The 21109-nt window shown below is 40.4% G+C and overlaps 1 protein-coding gene across 5 annotated transcripts in view; it reads left to right on the forward strand.

The window, feature by feature from the left end:
* ARHGAP6 (Rho GTPase activating protein 6) overlaps positions 1-21109 on the forward strand; it is a 292968-nt gene that overhangs the window by 139490 nt on the left and 132369 nt on the right. For 2 of the 5 annotated variants that reach the window (XM_087871429.1, XM_087871430.1), the window contains exon 1: positions 11903-12259. The exons of the other annotated variants lie outside the window; for them this stretch is intronic. In XM_087871429.1, the coding sequence (XP_087727555.1) occupies positions 12170-12259 (90 nt within the window). In that variant the 5' untranslated portion in view covers positions 11903-12169. Of the gene's footprint in view, positions 1-11902; positions 12260-21109 lie in introns of those variants that run through there. 5 annotated transcript variants of the gene reach the window in all.

Here is a 21109-nt window from a genome sequence, read left to right on the forward strand (position 1 = left end):
CTTACACAGCCTGCCTTCATTCAGAGGACCAAAAACTTACTCAAAGACTTGCTTTATGCTTTTTCAGTACATGCCAATTGAGGAGATGTATAGCAGCATGCCCATTGCAGGTCACTAATTGTGTAACTGATTTGATGTCTTGGTAACCTAGTGGTGGTGAAAAGATAGCAACAGAAAGCAGCAACCTGCTGGGCATATACGTAAAACAGTCTTTATAGAATTCCAGAGACAAAAGCAACACAGAAGAATAGCATATTCTTAAACTCCAAATATAAATCAGTCAAGCATCCAAGTCCCAGAATGTGATTGCTCTGCAGAGAATATAATTTGTTTTCAAATATTATTTGAATTATGAAAACATATATTATTACATAATTATGTAAACAATAAGTTATGTTTGCCTGAATCATATCTGATATGTGACATGGGTCTTAGTAAATAATAAAGAAAGCAATGGAAATGATTCAAGAATATCCTATCCTATTCCCAAACTTGTAAGGTAGTTTCCAAACATGACAGCAATTCTACATTAGTAGTCAGTTAATCTTTAACAATGGTAGAGTTTTTAGGGAGGAGTACCAGTGAAAGGGAAGAAATTATTTTCCCAAATGAAGGATAAACAAAAGTACTAAATGTCTTTTGTGTAAGACGGACTTGATATTTCCTCTTAAAGGAAAAGGACTTTACTGAATGAAGTAGACACTAAGATAATTTCTCTGAGGCTTGTACAAATAACTCACATGATTAATCAGGCTTCATAAATTGCAAGATGATTGGATCAGCAAACAAGACTTGAGGAGGTCAGTAACAATGTGATATCAACCTAATTTTTTCTGCTATGTTACCAAGATCCATAGAAAACAGAAACATTGTTTCTAACCTGGAAAAATGGCATAGAAAGCTTTTTTTTTTTTAAAAAAAAAAACCCAACAAAGATCTAGCTTATACAGTATATAATGTATACTGAATGGGGTTTTAATGGGAATTTTAGTTTTTATTGTTGAATTTTAATTGGACTTGTTGTTTATTGTTGTGAGCTGCCCTGAGTCCTTGTGGAGAAAGGGCGGCATATAAATCCGATAATAAATAAATAAATAAATAAATAAATAAATAAATAAATAAATAAATTACACTGTTCAAAAAAATAAAGGGAACACAAGCAGAAGACATCCGAGATCTGAATGAATGAAATAGCCTTATTAAATACATTGTTCTTTACATACAGTAGTTTATACACTGCTCAAACAACTAAAGGGAACACAAAACTACTGTATGTACCGAACAAAGTATTTAATAAGGCTATTCATTCATTCAGATCTCGGACGTCTTCTGTTTGCGTTCCCTTTATTTTTTTGAGCAGTGTATTTTAAAACTTATCAGAATAGCAAATGATTGTAGCCTAGTTACATAAACATGAAACAAAATCAAATATATTGATACCAAATTAAATATCTTGTTCTCTGTATTTCATCTGATTTTTTTAAAAAAACTGTTATTTATTTATCTATGCTGGTCAAAAGAATTTCCTTAAATGTCTTGCTAATTATCTGGATATAATTTGCTTGTAGAATATACTATGTCAGGGGTGTCAAACTCAAGGCCCGTGGGTCAGATCTGCCCTCAGAGTGCTTAAATCTGCCCCTTAGGGCAGGCCTGGAAATATCAAAGGACTGGCCTGTAGTGCCCCTGTCGCCAAAATGGCCCCCCCTTGGGACCTGTTTTTGGCCTCCCTGGTCTCCAGCAGCACTCTACCAGCCAAAAACAGGCTGTATGCAGCCCATTTTTGGCCTTCCCGACATAGCCCATTTTTGGCTAGCGGAGTGCTGCAGGCCATGAAGGCCAGAAATGAGCCATGGGGTAGCGCACAGTCCCCCCCGTGCCCCATTTTGGCGGGCAGTGTGCTGCAGGAGGTGTCTGCCCCATCTCCCCCCCCCCGTTCCCCTCCCCGCCAGCCAGTGGAGAACTACAATGCTGATCCAGCCCTCGAAGAAATCCAGTTTGACACCCCTGCACTATGTGTTGATAGTGCATTACTTTACCTTGCCTCCTTAGCAACTTAAGATCTTAAGAAAAATACTGAGGTTTCTCTTATTCTGTACTGCTGTCCTTGGAGTGGTATTGGGATTTTAACTCTGATTCATTGCATTTTGGCCTGGTAAATATTGCTCATTCAAGTCTGTAAAATAAAACAAAAACCAGAGGATGCTTCTTTAAATTTTTTACTTATAAGATATTTGCATTAAGCAATAACTTGTTTAATGTATACTGTTAATTAGTATTTACTTGGGTTTCAATATTATGAACTATTTAAGTAAGATTTGAAAGGGAAATTAGAAACAGAAAATCCTCGTTACTAAATATCTTACAATTTTGCACAAAGTAACAGCATTAACAGCTGTGGAACTGTGCACAACTTTAAAAAACAAGAACAAAATATAGCTCTCAGAGTTCAGTTTGGTAGCCACTCTGCATTCTGGCTTTGCTTGAGTACTCAAATTATTCCCAAAACTTTGTTGAGTGATTATTCATCAGAGGAGAGGGGGCAGGGAAAATGAAGAAATTAAAACTAGTTATTAGATTTTTCATTGGTATATGTCTATCAGGTGTGAAAGACCTGGACCATGCATGAAATACCCTGTTTTCCCCAAAATAAGACATCCTCTGATAATAAGCCCAATCAGGTTTTTGAACGCATGGCAATAAGGCTAAGTGCTTATTTCAGGGTTCAAAAAAATATAAGACAGGGTCTTATTGTCGGGGAAACACAGTATCAATTTAACTAATTTATTACTAATAGTGCCTAGATAAAAAAATCTACTCAACTGGTAGTTGGCACTATCTTGGCGTTAGATAATGGTCAATGGAATTCAAGATGGGTTGAATTTATGTGGTTTGTGGCTACATAAAGACTCTAGGCTGATTCCTCTTTTGACTCTGCCTACAATTTCTATCACTCATATAGTGTCACTGACTAGTATTTTTTAAGCTTTCTAAAGAATTTACTTTTAATTCCGGAAGACCTTTTGCCAATGATAATGCCTAAAGTTGAATTTTTCCCTTAGTTCTTGTTCTATAATTTAAAGACCTTTGAATAAAGTTTGATTTCAGAAATTATATTTTATTAATTATGAATTATATTGCTAATACCTGAAGAAATGAAGTAAAAGTTGAAACAAAGATATTTTCCTTAGTTTGCAATTAATTGTAAATATAGAGGAATGACAAGCAAGATTGATATTTTCTAAATTTCTAAAATGGTGATAATCTTGTAATTTTAATTGTTCTCAATTGATACTGTATATTTGATATTGTGTTTTTATTTCTTGTTGTAGAATATTTTTGTTAAGATATTAAAAATACTGAATCCTGAAGAATATGTTGTTACTATTCCAAACTATGAACAACTATGCATATATGTGCTATATTGAATTGAATAACTTTATTGATTTCCTGTTTTATACATTATATAGGCATGGTCAATATATGTTCCTTTTATATTTTAATCTCATATGGTGACAATTTGTAATGAATGCTACTGTATTAGCTTTTGGCTGACTTTGAATATTAAGTAAGATTCACTGTTTTCAGTAAATGGATAGAGAACTCTCTGGAAATGCCATAACTGATGAATAAACATGGAAGCAGATAAAACAAATATATGTTTATTAAATTTATATGCCACCCATCTCACTGTCAGGCGATTCTTATAAATTCATAAAAGCAGAGATAGAAAAAAAAGATAGACATAAAAACATTAACAGTAAAATTTGCAGAAATTAAATAACTTAGAAACCAGAATATAACAGGGTGTGGGTGAGATATTCCTAGTTCACTAATCATCTCCAGCAGGGAACACCTCCATTGGGACCTCAGGTCAAATGGCAGAGCCAGTTTTAAAGCTCTTTTGGAAGGCCTTGAAGGTGGAGCAGATCTTACCTTGAGGGGTACAGTATTCCAAAACCTGGAAGCTGGAAAAAAAAGAGAGCATACAGGTATTCCTCAACTTATAACAGTTCATTTAGTGACCACTCAAAATTACAACGGCACCAAAAAGTGACTTATGACCATTTTTCACACTTACAACCATTGCAGCATCCCCATGGTCACATGATCAAAATTCAGAGCTCAGCAACTGGTTCATATTTATGATTGCAGGGTCCTGGGACCATGTGATTGATCACCTTTTGTTACCTTCTGACAAGCAAAGTCAATGGGAAAACCAGATTCACTTAACAACCATGTTATTAATTTAATAACTGCAGTGATTCAGTTAATAACTGTGGCAAGAAAGGTAAAAGGAGGCAAAATTCATTTAATAAATGTCTCACTTAGCAACAGAACTCTTGGGCTTAATTGTGGTTTAAGTCAACTGGCAAATTACTTCTGCGTGATTGTCCTGAAAATGGTAAGAATGCAGCATCAGAAGTTGAGAAAAGCTTTAATTTTTCTTCACACTGCCTAAGCCTTGTACCTTGGGACCATGGTCATTATTCATGTCATGCATTTTAGAAGTTTGTGATTTGCATATGAAAATACACACTTTAAATAATGTTAATCCATAAGGTGCTCTTTTTTCATGCCTTTGTCTTCACTCTTAAAGACTATCTGAACAAGTCCATAGTTTTCATGGCAACATTTTTCAAAAGTTGTTAGCCATTGTTTTTTTCATAGTGTTGGCAGAGAGACAGACTGGCCCAAAGTCCCTTAGCTAGTTTTATGCCTACAGCAAGACTAGAAGTCACAATTTCTTAGTTTTTACACTAATGCTTTTAACTGTTATACCAAACTGGCATAGGAATTCTGTAAAAAGAGCTAATAAGCCTTTTCTGTGAATTGATCCAAGATCTATCATTGAGATAATTATTGATAATAATTGAACTCTGAACTATTATTATTATTATTATTATTATTATTATTATTATTATTATTATTATTATTATTATTATTTTATTTCTATACCGCCCTTCTCCCGAAGGACTCAGGGTGGTGTACAGCCTATTAAAAACACAAAAATATACAGACATCAATTAAAAAGTAATTAAAACTATTAAATAATTTCGGCCCAAATTAAAACCCAAAAATTTAAAACACCCAATTTAAAATCATTTACATTGATAGCCTGGCCTGGCGGAACAGCAGGGTCTTGAGGGCACAGCGAAATACATGGAGGTCGGAGATCTTGCGCAATTCCGGGGGCAGTTCATTCCACAGGGCACGAGCTCCCACAGAGAAGGCCCTCTCCCTGGGTGTCGCCAGCCGACATACCTTGGCCGATGGTACCCTGAGGAGCCCCCCTCTGTGGGAGCGGACTGGCCGGTGGGAGGCTACTGGTGGCAGAAGTCGGTCTCTGCCTAAGAGAGCCATGGAGCCATGGAGCGCTTTAAAGGTTGTGACTAACACCTTGAATCGCACCTGGAAGACCACTGGGAGCCAGTGCAGCTCGCGCAGGAGAGGTGTCACATGGGCACAACGAGTTGCGCCCATAACCACCCACGCGGCCGCATTCTGGACCAGTTGGAGCCTCCGAGTGCTCTTCAAGGGGAGCCTCATGTAGAGAGCAGTACAGTAGTCCAGCCGGGAGGTGACCAGGGCATGAGTGACCGTGTGCAAGGCGTCCCGGTCCAGAAAGGGCCACAACTGGTGAATCAGGCGACCTGATAAAAAAAAACCCTGGCCACGGCCGTCATATGCTCTTCTAAAGACAGCCGTGCGTCCAGGAGGACACCCAGATTACGGGCCCTCTCTGTCGGGGGCAAAGATTCACCCCCAATAGTCAGCAATGGCACCAGCTGACTATATCGGGACGCCGGGAGCCACAGCCACTCGGTCTTGGCAGGGTTGAGTCTGAGCCTATTTCTCCCCATCCAGACCCGCACGGCCTCCAGGCAGCGAGACATCACATCAAGGGCATCATTGGGGTGGTCTGGGGTGGAGATGTACATCTGAGTATCATCAGCGTACTGATGAACTCTCACCCAAAACCACGGATGATCTCACCCAGCGGCTTCACATAAATGTTTAACAGAAGGGGCGAGAGGACCGACACTTGCGGCACTCCCCAAGCGAGGCGCCACGAGGTCGACCTCTGCCCCCCTGCCAACACAAACTGCGAGCGGTTGGAGAAGAAGGAGGAGAACCACCGCAGCACGGTGCCCCCTATTCCTAACCCTCTCAACCATTGTAACATGACACCATGGTCGATGGTATCAAAAGCCGCTGAGAGATCTAATAGGACCAGGACAGAGGAACAACCCCTGTCCCGAGCCCTCCAGAGATCATCCACCAATGCGACCAATGCCGTTTCTGTGCTGCACCCCTGCCTGAAGCCCGACTGGTACAGGTCCAGATAGATAGCTTCATCGAGGTACCGGGGAAGCTGTTGTGCCACCACACTCTCAGCAACCTTCGCCACAAAACGAAGGTTGGAGACCGGACGGTAGTTGGCTAATTCAGCCGGGTCCAGGGGTGGCTTCTTTGAGGAGGGGCCTCACTACCACCTCTTTCAAGGCACCCTCGCTCAGAGAAGCATTTATAATCCCCTGGAGCCAGCCTCGTGTAACCTCCCAGGAGGCCAATACCAACAAGGAGGGACATGGGTCCAATAAACATGTGGCAGCACTAATCTTACCCAGAACCTTGTCCACATCCTTGGGAGGCACAGGATCAAACTCCTCCCAGATAATATTCTCAAGACTGGCAAAGTCAACTGGCAAATTACTTCTGCGTGATTGTCCTGAAAATGGTAAGAATGCAGCATCAGAAGTTGAGAAAAGCTTTAATTTTTCTTCACACTGCCTAAGCCTTGTACCTTGGGACCATGGTCATTATTCATGTCATGCATTTTAGAAGTTTGTGATTTGCATATGAAAATACACACTTTAAATAATGTTAATCCATAAGGTGCTCTTTTTTCATGCCTTTGTCTTCACTCTTAAAGACTATCTGAACAAGTCCATAGTTTTCATGGCAACATTTTTCAAAAGTTGTTAGCCATTGTTTTTTTCATAGTGTTGGCAGAGAGACAGACTGGCCCAAAGTCCCTTAGCTAGTTTTATGCCTACAGCAAGACTAGAAGTCACAATTTCTTAGTTTTTACACTAATGCTTTTAACTGTTATACCAAACTGGCATAGGAATTCTGTAAAAAGAGCTAATAAGCCTTTTCTGTGAATTGATCCAAGATCTATCATTGAGATAATTATTGATAATAATTGAACTCTGAACTATTATTATTATTATTATTATTATTATTATTATTATTATTATTATTATTATTATTATTATTATTTTATTTCTATACCGCCCTTCTCCCGAAGGACTCAGGGCGGTGTACAGCCTATTAAAAACACAAAAATATACAGACATCAATTAAAAAGTAATTAAAACTATTAAATAATTTCGGCCCAAATTAAAACCCAAAAATTTAAAACACCCAATTTAAAATCATTTACATTGATAGCCTGGCCTGGCGGAACAGCAGCGTCTTGAGGGCACAGCGAAATACATGGAGGTCGGAGATCTTGCGCAATTCCGGGGGCAGTTCATTCCACAGGGCACGAGCTCCCACAGAGAAGGCCCTCTCCCTGGGTGTCACCAGCCGACATACCTTGGCCGATGGTACCCTGAGGAGCCCCCCTCTGTGGGAGCGGACTGGCCGGTGGGAGGCTACTGGTGGCAGAAGTCGGTCTCTGCCTAAGAGAGCCATGGAGCCATGGAGCGCTTTAAAGGTTGTGACTAACACCTTGAATCGCACCTGGAAGACCACTGGGAGCCAGTGCAGCTCGCGCAGGAGAGGTGTCACATGGGCACAACGAGTTGCGCCCATAACCACCCACGCGGCCGCATTCTGGACCAGTTGGAGCCTCCGAGTGCTCTTCAAGGGGAGCCTCATGTAGAGAGCAGTACAGTAGTCCAGCCGGGAGGTGACCAGGGCATGAGTGACCGTGTGCAAGGCGTCCCGGTCCAGAAAGGGCCACAACTGGTGAATCAGGCGACCTGATAAAAAAAAACCCTGGCCACGGCCGTCATATGCTCTTCTAAAGACAGCCGTGCGTCCAGGAGGACACCCAGATTACGGGCCCTCTCTGTCGGGGGCAAAGATTCACCCCCAATAGTCAGCAATGGCACCAGCTGACTATATCGGGACGCCGGGAGCCACAGCCACTCGGTCTTGGCAGGGTTGAGTCTGAGCCTATTTCTCCCCATCCAGACCCGCACGGCCTCCAGGCAGCGAGACATCACATCAAGGGCATCATTGGGGTGGTCTGGGGTGGAGATGTACAGCTGAGTATCATCAGCGTACTGATGAACTCTCACCCAAAACCACGGATGATCTCGCCCAGCGGCTTCACATAAATGTTGAACAGAAGGGGCGAGAGGACCGACCCTTGCAGCACTCCCCAAGCGAGGTGCCGCGAGGTTGACCTCTGCCCCCCTGCCAACACAAACTGTGAGCGGTCGGAGAGGAAGGAGAACCACCGCAGCACGGTGCCCCCTATTCCTAACCCCCTCAACCGCTGTAGCATGATATCATGGTCGATGGTATCAAAAGCCGCTGAGAGATCTAATAGGACCAGGACAGAGGAACAACCCCTGTCCCGAGCCCTCCAGAGATCATCCACCAATGCGACCAATGCCGTTTCTGTGCTGTACCCCTACCTGAAGCCCGACTGGTATGGGTCCAGATAGATAGCTTCATCCAGGTACCGGGGAAGCTGTCGTGCCACCACACTCTCAACAACCTTCATATAAATTCATATAAATATGAAGCACTGGTAGGAACTTCAGAAATCATTTAGTCCAATCCTCTGTAAGTGCTGTGATCCATTACTACAGCATCCTTGGCAAATGGCTATGGAGCCTGTTAAAATGCCTCCAGCAACATTTGTTGAACAGCTCTTACTATCTGAATACTTTAAATTGATATCCAACCAAAATCAACTTCAATGTAACCTAAATCCATTGTTGCTTATTTTGCTTTTTATAAAATTTCTGAACAATTTCACGTCATCCTCTAAATGACTGTCTTACAAGGACTTGAAGACAGCTGCTCATAACTTCCCAGAGGGTTTTTTGATGATTTATTTTCTTGGCTGTCCACAATATTCTCAGGAGTCTTCTGCAACACCAAAGTTCAAAGGTGTCAATACTCTTTCTACCTGCTTCTTCAGAATCCAGTTTATGCTTCCCTAGAGCGGTACAGGGAAATTATGGCTTGCACAATATGAATTTTTGAGGGTACAGGCACATCATGACATTGAGTATGTTTTCCAAGGTCTTCATGGCTGCTCTACAAAATGCTAATCTGAGGCCATTTCTCAAACAATTGTTGCTTTGCTACTGATAGTTGTTTCTAAAAGGCAGAAGCTATTCACCTCACTGTTACCTCCACTGACAATTCTACAGCTGTTCTATCTATTCTGTATCCATTGTTATCCTTGATTTTATCTTGTGTTACTTTGTGTAAATCGAAAAATATATCCAATCTAATCCAGTATAATCTAAAAGTAGACAATCTACATTATAACATATGAAAAGCCTCCCAACCTTAACAGTTGCTTATATAATGTACAGCAGACAGCCTCACACTACTTTCTTTCCCATAAAAAATGTAAACATGGTATCTGCCAAGTTTTTGCAAACATACCTGTGGAAACCAGATGAAATCACAATAATTAGATCTCAGAAGAACATACTTTTTCATAACAAATGTTTTATCCTGTTGAGTTTCAAAACAGCCATTTTTTCAGGTTAACTAAGGCTTTCTTCCTTTCTTTTTAAATTTTTTATCACTTTGTCAAAAAAGCTATCTAAAACAGGGATAAGCAGATTAGCATTTTTATATCAAAGGCCAGATTAATATTGGCCTTCTACGAACAGTGGCGTCAAAGCCAGAGTACAAGAGGCAATGGTGGCAGGGCCATTCCTTCTTTTGCTATCTTAATAGCCCTTTTGTTTTATGTCTCTTTTGTTTGATTTTCCTGAATTTATATAAACCACAATGTGTTTGATAGTTTTACCTTACAGTATCACATGAACTTACCTGCTAAGTTTTAAAAGAAGATAGGTTGGTATCATTTATAAACTTAAGTTTCTTTATTTTTATTTCTTTTCTGTATATAATTTATAGAACTTTAGCCCTTCTCTAAAACAAATGTGGATAGATCTCAATTTAATTTTCAAAAATATCTCTTGAAAATATGAGTACCATCCTGTTGTTCTAAAAAAAATAGATTTTAGGGAATTATTCACCTATTATAAATGACTAATTAAATATGAATAATTATGAATATATTATATAAATATAGCATATATATGACAATAGTAAATATTGCATTTTACATAGTCTTCTTGATGTAGGATAGTCCAAATAGTGTCTTTGCATACTGACTCCATCTTTTTCTTGAACTGTAACATTAGCAAAGAAGAATGGCATGATGTTTGCCTGCATTTATTGTATGAAATATTTGGTTTAGATGGAAAAGGTGGTAAAGAAGTATATACATAGATGCCATGACAGCTATAGCACAACAATCTAATATATTTTATCCTTTTCTTTACTTTACACAAACAATCTTACATCTAGCTGACATCAGAATTGTTTCTGGTAGATAGATGTTTTAGTCCTTTCTGGGCAAATTTCTCTCTTTATTGGTTTCATTAATCTTAGACTTTTGACTGATTTTAACATACTGTTCCAAGGGAATTCTTTTCAATTGTTTCTCCTTTCCAAAATAATTTTTGGTTTCATTCTGTGAAAGCCAAATAAATATGTATATTCAGGAACAGTGTAAGTACAATTCTTGGGGGGGGGTGGCGTGGCAGGGGAAGGCTAAATTCTTGAGATAAGCAGTTGCCATTATATTCCACTAACAGGTTCCACAAAACAATATAATAAGCAGGGAAGGACATGGAGCTTTCCAGATAGCCCCTCTCCCAATTTGTTATTTTCTAGTTTCTGTTGAAACATTAGGAAAAGAACAAACCATCTATTATTGCGTTGATTTTCTCCTGATATATGGAATTTGTAGTACATTATTTTCCTACCCATAAGCCTTTCTCCAATTCTGAATTGACTATTGTCTGAAGGTCTTTGAGTTGACATGAAACTGTATTAGCATAGTTCATACAACCATCCCTATCTTCTTTTTAGTCTTTCTTACTTGTCATCTAAATTCCCTGAAAGGTAAAGGTGACAAAGTCTAATAGAATTACTCACTTTGAAGGTGTCCCATGGACAATGTCAGAATAAAAGATAAACACGACTTTAACATCATTACTGCCTTGAAAGAATAATTGGATCTGATTTAGATGTGTGGACTGAATAGTCTCATAATGTGGGTAGACAGATGGAATACAATATGTGTTTTGATGAGGGTTTCAGATGGATCACTTGCTCGAATTGAGATAATCGGGGATGCATTTTTTTTCCTGAGGTTCCTTCCTTTTCCTTCCTCTCCCTTCGCAAGTTGCTGTCGTTTTTGTTTGTTTTTTGGTGAAAGCAAAAAGGTGTTGATTTTCTGCCACAGCTCAAAGAACGGTGTTTCCGCTGAACGTCTGGTTCGTGCAGTTGTTACGCTCAGTCTTCCTATAGCGAAGCAAAAAGTGGCAACCTAAGTCTATAGTACGATAACGTTCAAGTAACGAGAAGCTGGTAAGTGGTCTTTGGCTGGGCGAGGGACAGGAGTTTTATGTTGGCTTTCAGGGCAGGCTACCTGAGGAAATCGGATGCCATTTTCTTCTTTCTATCAATTATCGCCAAATAATTCGCTCTGCCAAATCTCCCACATTAAACAAAAATTCTGAGGAACAAAAAGAAGCTCCCTCCTTCCAGCAGCTGTCGAAGGAAGGCGGCTTTGCGAGCCCCCGGCGCCTTCCTATCTCTCGCTCTCCCCTCCCTCTCCAAACTGCTGGGTAGCTAATCGTCGCCGGGAGAAAAATCAGGCCCGCCCTCTTGGCCCCACTTAGGCGGCAATAGCGGTGGCGGCAGCAGTTGTAGCTGAATCTCCAAGCCATCCAGACTTTGCGGTGTATTAGCCATCTATAGAGCCGATTTTTCGAGGCGATGCGGTTCGTGTTGACGCTGCGAGGCGGCGGAGGCTGCTGTCTCTGAGGAGCTTCGCGGGAAAGAGGAGAGGCCACTGCTGGCGCGGGAGACGGTCCCGCCAGCCATGCTGCAGCGTCGGGGGGACCTGGGGGGCTACCCCCAGGCCACAGCAGACCCGGTGTTGTTGAACGCGAAGCCTAAACTCTACTATGCGGTGAGTGCTGTCTCCTTTCCCAGACCAAGCGTCACTAGGCGCCAAAATAACGGGGGTGGGTGGGCTGCTATGGCCTGTTCAAAGGGTGGAGTGGAGAAATAAATGTTCCGAGGTAGATTTATCATACCCTTCGCACAGGCTGTTGCATCACTTGCGTGCATTCCGAACCGCTTTGGTGGAAGGGCGGGGATCAGATTGGGGGCGGGTCTCTTCCCTGCAGAATTTTGGAGTGTAACGTGTGAAGCTTCTATCTCGGTCCGGAATGTATTTCCTCTCTTGGGGCTCTTTTAAGAGACCGCTACTTGCAGTAACGTCAGTTGGATCTCTCATGCGCACACCTGCAGTTGGGCTGTTGTGGACCTAATGCTTAAACCTCCCCCTCTCTCATCTATGAGTTGGAGTCATTTTTAGAGGGGGCGGGAAGAGCGTTTTTCATTTTTCTACCCAAGACGTTGGGGAGGACAAAGTGCTTCGGAGAAAACAATCATTTTTCCTTTGTGAGCGCGCTCAGTCTGGGCTGGGTTTTTTGTTTGTTTTTAGTTTGTCTGTCGCATCTCTTCTTCCTCCTCTCAGTTTCACAAGACTAGTCTATGAGGAGCTGGCTGAGTTATTTATACAATGTGGTAGTCTAATGCTTAAAGGAAAGGGTTTTGAGTAGTTCCTCATGGGCATAAATCATTTGGGATGCCCCATCACAATGTTGGAAGAAACATCCTTCTAGGTTCTGCTCCAAGTGGGGAAAACAGACACTGGAAACATGGAGACTGCTTGGAAAGATGGTTTAATGGTGGACAGGATCACATGGCTTGAGTTCCTGAACAGAAAAAGGGGAGATACAGCGAGTTTTTCAGGTTTTATGCTGTCTCTGGCTTTGAACTTCCTGGGGCCCAGAAAGAGTACTCTGGTTGTCAGACTCCCAGGGGGTGGGGGTCTTGCTGGCTGATGGTCACATGTGCTTCCCAGGTCACATGTGGTGAGTCTCTGCTGCTATTGTGTAGAGGGCTAATCCTATCTTTCGCAATTCCTACTATGGCTCTGCCTGAAGGAGGCAGATCTTTGTTATGTAGAATAGACTGGCCCAGGCCTTAATGGCCCATTGACAAAGGGTGGGGGCAGGAAGATGGGAGCTGCTTTGTCTGTAAAATATGCTTCTCATATTTCTGCCTTTTTCATATTTCCTAAAATATTTCACTCTTCCAGGAAAGGGGTGGGTGCTAACTTCCTACAATCCCTACTCTTTTTTTTTTCAAAACGTGAGTTTTGAAACAAGTTCTTGGCAAAAGATTAAAATTGATCAGATCAGGGAGCCTTAATGGGTGCTTTTAATTGCTCTAATGCAAAGGGGAGGCATTGATAGAGGCAACAGAAAAGGATTCCTTCAGTGGCTCTTGAAAGCTTTCAACCATGAAGGTCTAGCAGCCAGGAGAAAAGTTCTTGTAAAAATTTTACAGTATCCAATTTTCCATGCCAATTAATTTCAGACTTCAGATATTACTTTCTGTGAGCTTCCAGTCAGGTTTCAAGCAAGCACATGTCCCAAAATTTTTCACAGCCATGATTTTCCTTTAAATTACAGGCTGCCCATTTCATGGGTTGATTACTGAACCTGCCCTAGCTCTTTATTGCATCCAGGATTTGTGAGTCCAAATTGAGGTTAGCCAGTGTACAATATCCATTCTTTTTTTTTTTTTTTTGGTGTTACACATGAGCCCTGGGATTTCTACTCATGAGACCACCAGTGCAATATATCTTCCTTTACTGGGCAACTGGGCAGCATCATTTGAGTCACAGTCAGGGCTTGGGTTTTGGAGATCACTTTTCTGCTATCTCTTCAAGTGAGGGAATTGCCTGAGGGGTATTGCTTCCTTCCCCATCGAATTAGCAGGGAGATAAGACTCCTTGGGCTTTTAGTGCCACAGAGCAAAAATCAACCTAGGAGAAGCTTTGTGTGGAGGTAAGTGAAGGGAATAGTTTCAATCTAATTCTGAATAGTGTGTGTCTCTCTGTGTGTGCATGTGTATGCAGCTACTTTTACAATACAGGCAATACAAACATTTTGGACATATTTCTCCTCTCCACCAGACAGAAATCTAGAGTGTACATAACTTGCTGTGGCAGTCACTCCCAAATACAATTCTTACAATAAACTGATTACAATATAAATGAGACAAGAAAGAAAACCTTACAATGAATTTCCACCTTCCCCCCATAGTCTTTCCAGCTGTCTTCTGGGAATTGAAAAGAGTCTTTTGGTCTTTACTTGTACATCTCAGGGTCTTTTCTTTCATGTCTGCTGGGTAGCATGCTTGGTGGTAAGGCTGGTCAGTCAGGCTTGGAAAGGTCTGCTCCACTCTGGTTGCTGTGCTGACTTTCAGTGGAGGCTGGATTCAAACCCAATTCCTGGTTCAAACAGATGGAGGGTCTCCTTTGGAGGCAGCATCTGGATCCATGTGCTCTGCTTCCACAGGTTGCAGAGTCCTTTGTGCAGGGCTGAAAGACATTAGAACAGGGTCCCCTCCCCCTTTTTGTGGGTAATCTTCCCAGGAAAGGCATTGTAACAGGATTACAGATTGGGGGGGGGGTGTAGATAGCTTGCAGGCAGAGTTTGAAAAGAAACAACACAACAGTATTGCAGTTACTAAACAGATAATGCAGTTTCAACAAAATGGAGACACAACAGATGAGAAAGAAAAAACTGGATTCACATACTTCAGGAAAGAGATGAACAGGTAAACCCATTTAAACACATACAGTAAATGCAAGACTGATTTTTTTTCTTGTAAATGAACTTAAAACGTTTCCTCATAAACTTGAGTTGTTACTTTAAGATACAGAGAGGAGGAGAAAAAAAAACAGAAATGAAATGAAATGCTCTCTTTAATCTGTGTTTGTTGGCCAGACAAACACAGGGCAAAGGCTCTTTCTTTCTTTTTTCTCTCTCTCCCCCATTTTCATTGCTTCAACCTTTTTTTTTTTTCTAACAATTTAAAATTCTTGTCTCTAGAGATCAGATACATTTTACAGTTACAATTACCTCGAGGGCGCACAAAGACTTAGACACACACACATAAAACAAGGAAGACAAAGAGAAGAAAACAGAACTCTGAGATTTCACACACACTGATCATTCCCACATAAATCTCAGTTAAATTAGGGAAGGCACAAATCTTAAACATACCACGTGGTTGCATAGAAGACAGAGAGACAAACAAACAAACAAAACAAACAAACAAAACAAACAAAATCCCCAACATTCCTATTTATATATTTCCCTTTTCTTTTAAGTACCTTTATTTAGCCAAATTTGTCTCCCGGTGTTGTCTCTTAGCAAAGCCCATTTTTGACACAATTTTCCTAATTTCCTTTTATCCATGCCCCTCAATATGGGCACCCGCCTGGCGTCCCAGGCCGCGAGCACTTCTTCCACAGGGGTCCCCGCCACCCGCGAACTATCGCTACCCATGACCCTTTCCTTTTCTCCGGAAGGATCACTTCGACTTAGCCGGGTGGCACGCCGTCAGTTTTCAGAGAAAAAGCTCTGGGAAGGACTTCGATTCCCTTACGAAGTATGGGCCCCTTCCTCTTAGGGAATCGCCGTAGTTTTTCGGATCCAAAAAGGGGATCCGGGAGGACCTGCTGACCCCTGCAGCCAGGTGTGGGCACCTCCTCTTACGCACACACACGCTCGCCCCGTGTCTGGGCTGGACAAAACCGGGTTTCCCTTTCACAATTTATTCCCCCCCTTCACACACTTGGCTTTCACTCGGCTTCCATTCCTTTTAAACACAAAGTTCCACATTTGGCAACCCCCCCTTGCTTTCTCTATCCTACCGATCATGGCTCGGTGGAGCTAGCAGTAGGCAGAGGTGCGGCTAGAGGTCACTCAAAGAGGTGAAATCAGACTGTTTTCCAGGTGGAATCCCACACACACACTTCCTCCTTTCCTAACAGAAGGTCCTGTGCTCTGGCAAAACCCCCATGCTCTCCAGACTGTTAGTCTTTCTGCGGCTAGGAAATGCACAGAGAAAGCAAGATCCAACTGTGATTGGGAGAAGGGCCTTCACTCACACACATGCAGACATACACAAATTTCCCATGCTTTTCCATACTTTAAAATTAAAATTTAGAGGTACTCACCTTCTTTCCAAGCAGCCTTTGAGCTCAAACTCAAAACCCCTTTAAAACCTAGTTCCAAATGGCCAAGGTCCATGAAAACCTACCCACAGACTCAATGGGTCTGCTGCTAGCAAGGGAGGCTTACCTGGGCCTGGTCCATTGGTTAGGTTAGCTTGGAGTCCCGCTGGGTCGCCAATTGTTGGAAGAAACATCCTTCTAGGTTCTGCTCCAAGTGGGGAAAACAGACACTGGAAACATGGAGACTGCTTGGAAAGATGGTTTAATGGTGGACAGGATCACATGGCTTGAGTTCCTGAACAGAAAAAGGGGAGATACAGCGAGTTTTTCAGGTTTTATACTCTCTCTGGCTTTGAACTTCCTGGGGCCCAGAAAGAGTACTCTGATTGGTTGTCAGACTCCCAGGGGGTGGCGGTCTTGCTGGCTGATGGTCACATGTGCTTCCCAGGTCACATGTGGTGAGTCTCTGCTGCTATTGTGTAGAGGGCTAATCCTATCTTTCGCAATTCCTACTATGGCTCTGCCTGAAGGAGGCAGATCTTTGTTATGTAGAATAGACTGGCCCAGGCCTTAATGGCCCATTGACAAAGGGTGGGGGCAGGAAGATGGGAGCTGCTTTGTCTGTAAAATATGCTTCTCATATTTCTGCCTTTTTCATATTTCCTAAAATATTTCACTCTTCCAGGAAAGGGGTGGGTGCTAACTTCCTACAACAAGCTGTCCTAATGCAAATTTAACATAAGTCAACTCATAAAATGTATTATGCGGGCAATGTATTTTTTACTCCACAATTCGGAATAATTGTTTTTATGCCTGGAATTATAATGGCAGCTATAAATCCTGCAAGCTGCTGCAGAGATGTACAGCAACAATTCTTGGAAGGTCTGAGCCGTCATAGCAACCAAAACACCTTTTCTTCCCGTTAAGGATGAGGATCAGTTACACACACACATAGACAATTTTGCTTTGTGACTCAAAGTGGAAAATGATGAACAGTTCAGATGAATACATATTGCTCCTTCCAATCACTGTTGTCTCACTTTGATCAGATTCTTTTTATTGCCCTTGCTTGGAGCTAGAAGGCAAGTAAACCTCTAGTCTCTTCACCATTTAGTATCATATTTGGAATGAATCCAGTGACTTAGGGAAGTATGCAAACTCAGAAAAAACAATTGACTTTTGCAGAGCAGTTCTGCCAGTTTGTTTATTCTATGTATATCCTCTCTTGGTAGGGTTTATAAGGATGGTACATTGGCTAGAGCAGGGATGTCAAACTCAATTTCATTGAGGGCTGCATCAGGGCTGTGGTTGACCTGGGGTGGGGGCAAGCGGGAATGGCTGACTGGGTGAGCATGGCTGGTTGGGTGGGCGTGGCCAGCTTGACACGATTCCCCAAACTGCTGGCATGTTTCCTCTTTGCATTGGGTAAGACTGGGCCGAAGCGACATGGGCTGGTCCCTTATATTTTCCAGGACAACCCCTTGGGCCAGATCTCACCACATTGCAGGCCAAATCTGGCCCACGGGCCTTGAGTTTGACACTCCTGGCCTAGAGAATGAGCTCTCTCCTTGAATGAGGAGCTGAAAAGATTACAAGAGGTGAAATTACAAAATATTGCAGGAGGAGGTGAAAAGTTTGAAAGAAACTACCAGTATCTTTTTTTCCATGCTGTATTGGTAGTAAGGAAACATAGGAAAACCTTTCATCTCTCATGTCCAATGGGAGAAAGAGAACACTTTTGGCAATCCAGTTAAATTCAGACCCTCTCATGCTTGCAGATTCCCAGGGCATTATATATGATAAGCAGCTCCTGTCAGTCTTATAAGTAGGTCTAAGAATCATGTTAGTATCCAAAACATCTTAAGTTTTCCTATAATTTAGGATGATTTTTTTAGTGTTGTTATCCTACTTTGGTTTTAATTGATATAACAATATAACTTGGGCTTAAAGTGAGGCATTTTTCTTAAAATTGTAAAGTATTAATAAGTCTTTGGAGTAAAGCTCACTGGTAACAATTAAGGGTATTAATTTTTCATAAAACCAATGTTTTTAGTATGTACTAATACCCAGTGCTTGTTGTCTTGAATAACCTGAACTCATCTTGTATATGAGTTTAAGTTCAGCTCACTAGGGAATGCATGAGGAAAGCTAGAATATTTTATCTTCAGTTCTTATGCTGAAATCACAACAGCCTGTTTCACAAAATATGCATTATACAGCATCAAGAACCTTGGAAATATTTAAACTAGACATTCAAATAAAAATATATCCCTAAAAACTGATACTAGTATGCTACACGGTAAAAAAAGATCTGTTAGCTGGTGTTGTTTGTCAGGGAAGAACCACAGAAGTGAAGTTACTTTGATTTTCTTTGGATGGAGTATTTGGGAACTTGGATGAGGACGCCAAGAGCCCTGCTCCATTTTCCTACAAAGTAGTTTGTCCTTACTAACAGCACAGTGTGGGATGCTGGTTAAGAGATACTGACATTAAGCCAAGCTCAACATAACATATGTTCTTTTAAACAGATGCAGAAATTCTTGTGAGTGCTATAGTACCTTGATTCATAGTGACCTTTTACAGTATTTGTCCTTTCAGTATTCCAAATGCAGCGCAGCAACTTTAATTTCTAGTTTTTTAAAGCTTTATTTCTGTATTTTCAAGATTTAAGGAATCAACCAATTGCATTGAAGCTTTATGCATTTCTCACCTCTCTAAACTGAAGGATGACTCATTGGTACTTAGTATTGTTAATAAGTTCTTTGTTATTTTTAAGCTTTTAGTATTATTAGATTGCATTATATGTAGGTCTGAGGAAGTTGGGCAGTTGACAAACCACTTCCTTCATACCATTTATACTTGAGGTTTTGTTTTTTTTTAAAAAAAAACAGCTGCTTATCGCTGTGTAGTTTGCTCCTTGTAGCCATATGTAAATATTAAAGTAGCTTAACCATATGTAAAACTTGTTGCTGTTATCTTTTCTGGTTTAATAATACAAAACATCACTTGAAAAAGAACGTGACAAGTCAGGTGTGTTTAATAGTATTGGAATTCAGCTATTTGATTTGATATAGTCATATCCCTGTTTAATTTGATTCTAATTCTCTACATATGATAGATAGAAAGTTGTTTTCTCCATAGAGTATCATTTGAAGAGTGAACATAATAAATTGCGCTCAATGCAAAATCATGTCTTTAATGCCATTAGAAATAGGTATACAAATACATAACGCATCTTTCTTTATATGGAAGAATCTGTGGAGAGTTGAAGTTAATCTCTTAATCCGTTTAAAATTTTAATCTTGAATAATGGAATCTAGCAGTAAGTACTATTTTAGTAATGGCAAAAATAGTTATTTTTAAAAAAAATAAGTTTGCTTTTTATTGTTTGTTTTTATTCTACATTATTCAGAGTCACATTTGTTAGATGGGCAGCTATATAAATATGAGTAATAAATAAGTACTCAAATATTCAATGTTGAAAAATATTTTAATACTCACTGACTCAGGTTACTATGTTAGAATAGCCTTTAAAACTTGTTTATGTTGATACAAATGTCTAATAATTGGACTTTTTAGTGGAAAAGCATTAATTTAAAAAACATACATTTATCCTTATGCATGATTAAGCTGTAATAAAATAGCTAAGAGCATAAAGTATTTTCTACATACCTTGTGTGATGGATGACTAGTTCAGATTTTCTTGTCCTTTGTCTAAAACAAATTAAGTTACTCTTGTTATTCTTCTTCTCTGCTGGTGATGAAAAGTAATGAACAGTTCATTATCCCAGATTTATATTTTGGACTTCTATGAAAAGAATATCTACTTTACTATCAGGGATATTTTTTTAAAAACACATATTCGTTGTACTCTTAAGGTATACAAACTAAGTACTTCAATAAAATAAATGTCAATCACAAATTAATGAGGGTATAAATCTAACAAGTGTAAATAAAAGACTACTAAATTTGGAATGTGAAAATCAGAAGAATTAAGAGTTTTAATATTTCTTTGCATCATCTAATGACTGGATTTTTTGCAGTACAGATCTTGTAACTCGATAAACAAAGTTGACACTGACATTTCATTTATTTAAAACATTTGTGTACATTTGATTACATTGCCCAAGCATTCAACATCTTATTAAAATAAAATGGCAATTTAAGTTAGGATTATATGATTATTTTTATACATAAAAACCATGTAAATATGTACATCACAGTTGAAAAGCAGACCACCCCTAAAAAAACATCCTAGCCCTATCCACATGGGACTTGCAATTCTATCTTCAGCCACCCTTTATGTTAAGTGTGGATGTTGGTCACCAATAGACTGCCAGTAGAACATTAATACAGTATAATAGCAAGCTTCTGCCTATATTCTTCAAATATTTGGTGAAGGGCTGCTTGCTGACTCTGAGCCATTTTCTATTAGATGTTAATATTTGTCCAGGTACTTCTATTTTATAATTCATAAATTGAAAATCAATTGGCCTACTTAAATCTATGTATATTGAAATGGTGGATACAGGGAAACCTTTTTTGTAACTAAACTTGGACTTACTGCATAACGCTGTTATACAGTATATTTCCAAAGGAATTATTGCTTAAGAAAGTTCAGAATTTATTCATTAAGCCTGAAGTCCTTTTCTATATGGGCATGTGATCAAAAAGTATACTTTTCTTTGTGAGCTTGTCTAAAAAATCACCTGATGG

This window comes from Pantherophis guttatus, chromosome 5, assembly GCF_059756535.1.
Source record: "Pantherophis guttatus breed Tessera chromosome 5, ASM5975653v1, whole genome shotgun sequence".
NCBI classification, from domain to species: Eukaryota; Metazoa; Chordata; class Lepidosauria; order Squamata; family Colubridae; genus Pantherophis; species Pantherophis guttatus.